This window comes from Emydura macquarii, unplaced genomic scaffold, assembly GCF_026122565.2.
Source record: "Emydura macquarii macquarii isolate MOO-44397 ecotype Brisbane River unplaced genomic scaffold, CSIRO-AGI_Emac_v2 contig_2875, whole genome shotgun sequence".
NCBI lineage: Eukaryota > Metazoa > Chordata > Testudines > Chelidae > Emydura > Emydura macquarii.
In genome coordinates this window covers 22,658-29,818 of record NW_027133012.1, presented here as the reverse complement: position 1 = coordinate 29,818, position 7,161 = coordinate 22,658, and the positions used below count along the sequence as shown (strand labels likewise).

Below are 7,161 nucleotides of genomic sequence, written 5' to 3'. Positions count from 1 at the left end.
CAGCTCTGCACCTCAGAACTGTACAGTCTGGAGTTCAATATTCAGTTCACCATTTCAAAGGCTAGTCGACATGCAGCCGCCTTTGTAACCTGAGCAGATTTGCCCACCAGCCCTTGAGTGCACCAGAACTGCCAGATGCCCAGTCCACCCGTGTTTGAGAAGTTTGAGGTAGTGGATTCTCTCCTTGTTGGGTGTCAGTGAGCCATTAATGCTGTCTGGCCATTCACGCCATTGTTACACCTGACAGGCTGGCTTTGGGGGTTTCCCACCTCACCACATATTTTAGTAACATGCACAGCACCACTTCATCACTTCACATATGAAGATCGTACATACAATCCAACAGGATGTTAATGTTCAACAGAACAAGACTTTCAAAATCAAACCTCGAGGCACATTTTGTAACAAACAATGATACGACACTGCTGAATGTGGGGTTCCAGGGGGCAGCTTTGAGGCACAGAGTGTCACACTCTCTCTCTCTCACTTGAATTTCTGTTCACTGATAATATATTTATAGTGCAAACCAGGGTAAGTTTACCGAGGTGCTGTGTGTTAACCAGAGGGGTGATCCCGAATTGAACCTTGTAAGCTCATGTGTACGATTCCTTTGGGAACAGCAAATCTGAGTGTTCTGTGAGTGTGCAGGGGAACAGGAGCTAAGCACTGCAGAGGGACACTCACAGAAAGGCCTGTGAACTCCAGAGTCCACAAAAGTCTCAAACTTGTGATTCCATGTCACGTCCCTTCTCTCATTGTAAGGGCATCAGGTTTGCTGCAGATCCAGAGTTTCTTTGTGCCACACCTCGAGCTGCTGACCCAGTTCTCATCACTCAGATATGCACAGTCGCCTCCTCCTCTTATTGGAAACCTGCAACACAGACAGCAGGGGCTGGAGTCAGGGAGCGCTGGGCATTCCCCATCACTTACACACAGAGGCAGGTCAGCAAAGGGAGGAGCTGCAAGCAGGGACATCTGTCCCATTTCAGACTCCTCCATGGCAAAGGAGAAAGTAAGAGTGTAGGAAAATAGCAGGTACTGCAGGGCAGGGAGAGGGAGCAGGGGCTGGGGGCTGAAAAACCACAGCTGGGGCTTCCAGTGATCTCTTTATGCTGGGTAAATACTTGGCATGACTTGCCCGCCACTCAGCTTTGCCTGATGCTCTCACCTAGACCGAACCTTTCTCTCCAGTCCCATTTGGCCCAAAGGGGAGAGATTCCACAGGCCTCTCTCACATGGCAGCAAACAGCAGCAGCTCCCCATGGAAAAGAGATTGATACAATCCTCCCCAAGCAGCTCTGGGACTGTCAGAGTGTTGTGAGCCTGTTTCAGACCCTACAGGCCATCAGGACAGACTCTTATTAGTGAAATGAGATTTCTGTCTAGCACCTTCCAAGGGAGAGACCCTCAAGTTACACCAACAGTGCAGAGAAGACGCTAGTCTCCATACTACGCAGTTCAGAAGAGTTAAGGAGTTTAACTTCCACTGAGACAGCCCACTGGGGGAAGGGAGCTCTGGTTAATGTCCTCTCCAACGGAGTAGCAGCCTTCCCCGGGTCCAGGACTGTGCTATATTGTAAACCATTTGGGGAAGGAACCACTCAACCCCAAAGGGGAGATTCCACAGGTCACTCATACACACAGTGTGTGGCACCCTCTCTGGTTAGATAAATTTTTGTTCCACTGGCAACACAGCGACACCTGTGTGCTAACACGGACAACGATACTAGAGGGAAAGGGACTCACCGGAGGTTGAATTCGGTGCCGTTGGGCCATCTCCAGGGCTGGCCCAGCTCCTTCTGGAGGCCGATCCAATGGTCAAAGAAGCCCTTATAGCGCAGCAGGAAATCCTGCAAAATAAGACAAACCAAATTATATTTAGGCCCCTGCCTGTGGTGCTCGCCTGCCCCTGTGGCTCTGTGTGGCCACTGCTCAGAAGTTCAGGTTTGGATGGGCCACCTGTACTTTGCCAGCTGAGAGCCCCAGGTCCGACAACACCAGCCCAGCCCAGGCCACAGGGAGGCTGAGAACAAGTCACAGTCTAAACGAACTAGCTGTGGGTCACAAGACAGGATTCTGCTAGAGCAACAGTTCTTCCCTCCACCGGCGCCTTCTAGGTTTGGAAGGGGTCAGAGCTGGCCAGCGAAGGGCCATCAGGACAGCAGCTGGCAGCTCCGCTCTGTGACACCAACCTCAGGCAGTGAGCCAATCGCTGGCCGAGAATCCCAGTTTTCTGGAAGCCCCTTCAGACTGGGACCTGCTCAGCTGGGAGCCTGGGGACACATGCAGGAGCTGGGGGCTGCTCAGAGGCCATCTTCACCCCCCTCCATCTCCATCCCCACATTCATGTTTGCATGGACAGACCTGCCCCTGCCCTTCTCCAGTCTGGGCAACTCTGGCATTGCTGGCACCTGCCAGGCTCCTTCCCAGCACTTTGCACATAACGTCCCCCGCTCAGCCAAACAGGCAGGACCTGCTCTGAGAAAGGGCCGAGCTCACTCCCAGCAGAGCCCAGGAGCCTTAGTGCTTCCCCGGATAGGGACATGGAGCCCCCCCAGGGATTCACTGCCTGTGGTGAGCTGGGGAGGCAGGTTCTAAACAGGCAGCCAGTGGCCAGGGCCAGCCCAGCCCTACAGAGAGGGATCCTCCCACCTGGGGCTCTGGGGAAGAGGAGGGTGGGCTGGGAGTGAGGCATCCCTGTGACCCCTGACTGTGAGCCCAGTTCTAGCCAGGGCTGGGATTCGGCTGCCAGAAACACTCTCAGGTTTCCCAGCATAAGAGGCAACAGGGAAATTTCTGGGACCCTGGGGCTGAGCCCAACCTGATTCCAGCCCTGCCAAGCCCTGTCTGCTGGGATAAAGCATCTGCTGTTCGCTCACTTTTTCCTGCTCACTGTCGATCCCAGCCAGGGAGGCGCTGAGTGAAGAGCACTGGCTCTGGCTGTAGGTCCAGTTCCCCTCAGTCTCTGAGAAATAATAGCATTTCCCTCGGTATCCGATCCAGCCCTCCGGGCAGCAGGGCCCAGCAAGGGAGGCCAGAGCAGCCAGAGATGGTTTGGATTTTTCCACTGAAAATGAGGTAAGTAATACAGGGTCAGAGACTGTGTCCAACTAGCCTGATTCTGTATCTGAGCAAATGAGGGGAGAGAATCCCTCAGATCCAGGCTGCTGGCTCCTTACACCCTTGGCAGCTGTGCTGAGGGAGGAAATAGGCCATTTGAAACAAGATGGGCAACTGACCCCCTCCTCATTAGTGGCTTAGTTTTGGTGGTCCAATTAACTGAAATTGCAGCTAACAAGCAACCAAGACCAGAGTGTGATAACACCAGATGCACCATGAAGGCGTGGAGCAGGAAGGTAGGGGGAGTATTACCCAATGGCTGACACAGACGAATATTCAAACCAAATAAAAATAAAGATTGTGTGGGACGTTGGGTCAGCTAACCCAGGGACATCCTGCTAACCCAGTCAGCTGGCTCCCCAGCCATGCTCTGTGCTTTAGAGCTGTATGTTGGGATGAAGATGGGATTGGACTCACATTAAAGAACAAACCCCAACAGCACTAATCTGTGCAAGGGACAGGCTCCCAGAGAATCTGATGCTAGAGCCAGCCCAACAGAGATTTGCTCAATGTAGGAGTCTGTTCCCCTGAGAATTCGAGTGATGTTCCTAGCCCTGGGTGGGAGGAACTAGCACAGCTCAGAGAATTGTATCCTGTGCTTAAAAGAAGCCTGTGCAGAGGTTTAGGAGCCATGTGAATTAGTTTTACAAAGTGCTGTTTGCAGAGACATGAATGGCCACTAGGTGGCACCAGACACTAAGAAATGGGAACCGTCTGTGAGTTTAAGAGGTTCAGTGCCCAAGTCACCCTTTAAAGGGACGGTTCAGCTGGGACCTGCCCCAACAGCCTTCAGCAAGTGAGTCTGTCCCAACTCACAGGGAAATTCAAGGGGCACTCAACTCTGGTAACCTCCTTTTGAAAGCCCCACCCCCGCCTTCTTCCCCCAGTGCAGTGGCAGGGACGGGGTTATGCAAATTCCTTGTAAATTCTCCCTGAAGAGCGGCGGTGTGGGGGGGCAGGCCCCCGGGTGCTGGCTTGCGGTGGGGTGGCAGGTTGGCCCTTTAGGACATACAGGAGACTCTGATGACCCCCGCCCACTGTGAAAGACCAGCCCAGAGCGCAGCTACCCGCCGCTCCAGCCCCGCAGCCCGCAACCTTCATGGCATGCCCCTCGACTCTGGCTACCTCCTTTTGAAAACTCCACTCACCCACCACCTGTTGTGACGGGCTAAACTACGGGGGGGGGGGGGTCACGCCAGGCTGACCCTTCGCAACAGGTGGAGGGCTGGAGATGCAAGAGGCTCTGAGGGGCACCCCAACGCCTCCTCCCACACATGTTGTGAAGGGCCAGCCCACTGCCCCCATCCGAGTTGGCACCGAGGTGCAGGCCTGCAGGGGGTAGGCGGGTGGTGTGTGCCAGAACTGCTGGGATCGGGGGGGTGGCGGAGTCAAGCATGCATTTGAGTCCGCCCCACCGCGCACCTCATGCCCCTCCACAGGTACAAACCCCCCTCCCTGCGGTACCTGGGGGGAGGCGCTGAGACCCCTCTTGCCTTACGCGAAGAGGGACGTGAGGCGGGGGGAGGGTGCAAATGTGAGGTTGGCCCCCGGGAGCCGGAGACCCTCAAAACACCACTGTCTCTGAAATTTAACCCTGGGTCTAATACTAAGGACACATCTGAAGGACCAATACAGTAGGTTAATGCTCAGAGGCAGAGTTATTATGTCTAACAGCTAAGTCAGGACAAACCATTTTAGACACACTGGATTCACTGGTTAGTCACTTCCCTGCCTCCCCAGAAACAGGGGAGCAGAGACTGGGTGGGCCAACTCCTTACCTGCTAGAAATGCTGCTAGGGTAGCGATGATGATCAGAACTGGGACTGTAACTGGCACTAGGACTTGCCAGGAAGTGCATTTCCTGAGCTTGACGTTAGACCCAGAGCCTGAAAGAGACAAAGCCTGAGAGCTTCTGGAGAGCAGACACATTAACAGGATCAGTGTCTGAGTGTTGGTCTAGCAAGTCTCTATTGTGACTCTCAGAGTGCGTCCCTCCCCCATCTGTGTACAGACAGTAACTACAGCCCCCAGTCCGAGGGCTAAACACAATAATAAACTTGCCCAGTCCCAAATCACCCCCAAACTCTCCCAACCAGCACAAAGTTAATGGCTCCTAGGACTAAAAGATACCACTTGACTGTTGAATTTCTCCCACTGCTCCTGCATAGACACTCAGATCTGCTACCACGGCTCACAGTTGACCAGAGGAGAGAAGTGCTGGGAATGTGTCACTCACTCACCTTTTTTATGGCCTCAACTGGGAAGAAGCAGATTGAAAAAATAATCAGACTTTCCCCACACACTCAATGCTGCACCTGCTGCTGTAGCATTTCAGTGATGACACTACCTGGGCCAGAGAGGGGAGCTTCTTTCTAAGTAGCTATTCCACCTCCCACAGAGGCGATAGTGAGGTTGATGGGAGAATTCTTCTGGCAGCCTAGTCCTGTCTACACTAGGGGTTAGATCGGTTTAAACTGAATCTTTCAAAGCTGTGGATTTTTCACACCCTTGAGTGAAGTAGGCTGTTATATCGACCTGATTTCCTTGTCCCTGCCTACTCCAGCTGCACCCAACCTCCTGGATTATGTCAGGCAGTCAAAGACAAGTCAGAGGTTGGGCCACTCACCCCCTGCCTCTCCCTTTAGCTCATGCAAAATCCATCTGGTGTCAGAGCCGTCTGAAGACATCCCCAGCACAGACTGCAGCCTCTGACCATCTGAGAAACACAAGGTTCAGTTTTTCTATTTGCAGCTACAATATCGTCAGGTTCACAGCATTTAACAGAGGAGTCACTGGGAGACCTTGGGGGAAGCCATCCTGGGACAGACCCACTGAGTTTTCTAAGGCCCCTTCTCTAGATCTAAGTGCAGTTACATAAGGGGAGAGTATCAAAGGCATTAGATGTACAACAGGAAGATCTATCTATCTTCTTCCTGCCCCACATACAGAAACCTCTATGCTGAGAGTCTGAAGCAAGCCTCAGGTCCCCCAGACTAAGGACTGGCCTTTCTGCCCCTGCCCCAAATTTCACACAAGGGTCCGATCTCTCAGACTCCCTACAACTGTTGACTCTCCGTGTCTGAAGAAAGTTTCCTTTGAAATCTTGAGTCTCAGGACAGAGAGGGGATTTCCATCAGTGACAGTGACACACCGACAGAGGGGTACTCAGGGGAATGATCCTGGCTGCCCCCATGGGAGATGAAGCTTCCTGCTCCAGCATGTGTGAGATTTGGAGAGCTCAACATCCCCATCTCCCTCTTTCTGCACAGCAGCTTTAGGAAGAGCTTTCCCCAGAGCTCTGGGCCACATATCACAGGCACAGCAGCTGCACCAGCAGAAATGCAGGAGCAGATGGTGTTACCTGCCACTCCCAGACTTGGGTTCATTTTCATGCACACGCAGGGTCTTGCTTCCATACAATGGTTCAGGTGTGCACCTCTCACTTTTCACAGAGAACAAAAGTGATGTGGACCAGAGGGAGATGGGGGGGGGACCAGGATTTCAGAGGGGTAGCAACCTCTGCCCACTGCAAGACCTTTGGCCAAATGCAGGCACACAAAGTGTAAGCAGCAGGGACAAGCTGGGTACCTGTTCCATAGGAGCTCACTGGCACACTCAGTTTCCTGCTGCACCCACACGTGGTAGTTTGAACAGGTTCAGGCACCGTTGTATGTGTGTCCCCTTCTGGACATGCCTCAGTGACTCTGACCAGCCTCTTCCCATCGCCTGGCTCCCATCTTTTCTCCACAGGTTCACACTGGTTAAGGGCATCCTTTAGCTGCTGTTCCTCATCAGTGGGACACCCTCCTTCTTCCATCTCTCCTCTCACACCTCAAGCCTGGAACACGTGCTGGGCTCCAATCAGCTCCATCTCAGGGGCCATGACATCTGATTCAGGGCTGGTCTATATTCAGATCTGCACTGGTTTAGTTTACTGTCTGATGTTAAACCAGTGCAAGTGTTTGAACCAGGCTGATTTGATTCAGCTGAAGTCCTTTAGGAAGAGTTTGAAGATAAACTGAAATACGAGTGTCCACATAC

General features: G+C 53.0%; 1 protein-coding gene across 1 annotated transcript; it reads right to left on the bottom strand.

The window, feature by feature from the left end:
- Positions 1–252: 252 nt before the first annotated feature.
- LOC137166549 (C-type lectin domain family 2 member D-like) lies at positions 253–6,937 on the bottom strand. The gene is made up of 5 exons (XM_067568321.1): positions 6,709–6,937; positions 4,899–5,006; positions 2,880–3,067; positions 1,747–1,850; positions 253–871 (listed from the first exon to the last, which is right to left on the bottom strand). Exons 1-5 carry the CDS (start codon positions 6,935–6,937, stop codon positions 739–741), a joined length of 762 nt encoding a protein of 253 aa, XP_067424422.1. The 3' UTR covers positions 253–738.
- Between the last annotated feature and the right edge of the window lie 224 nt (positions 6,938–7,161).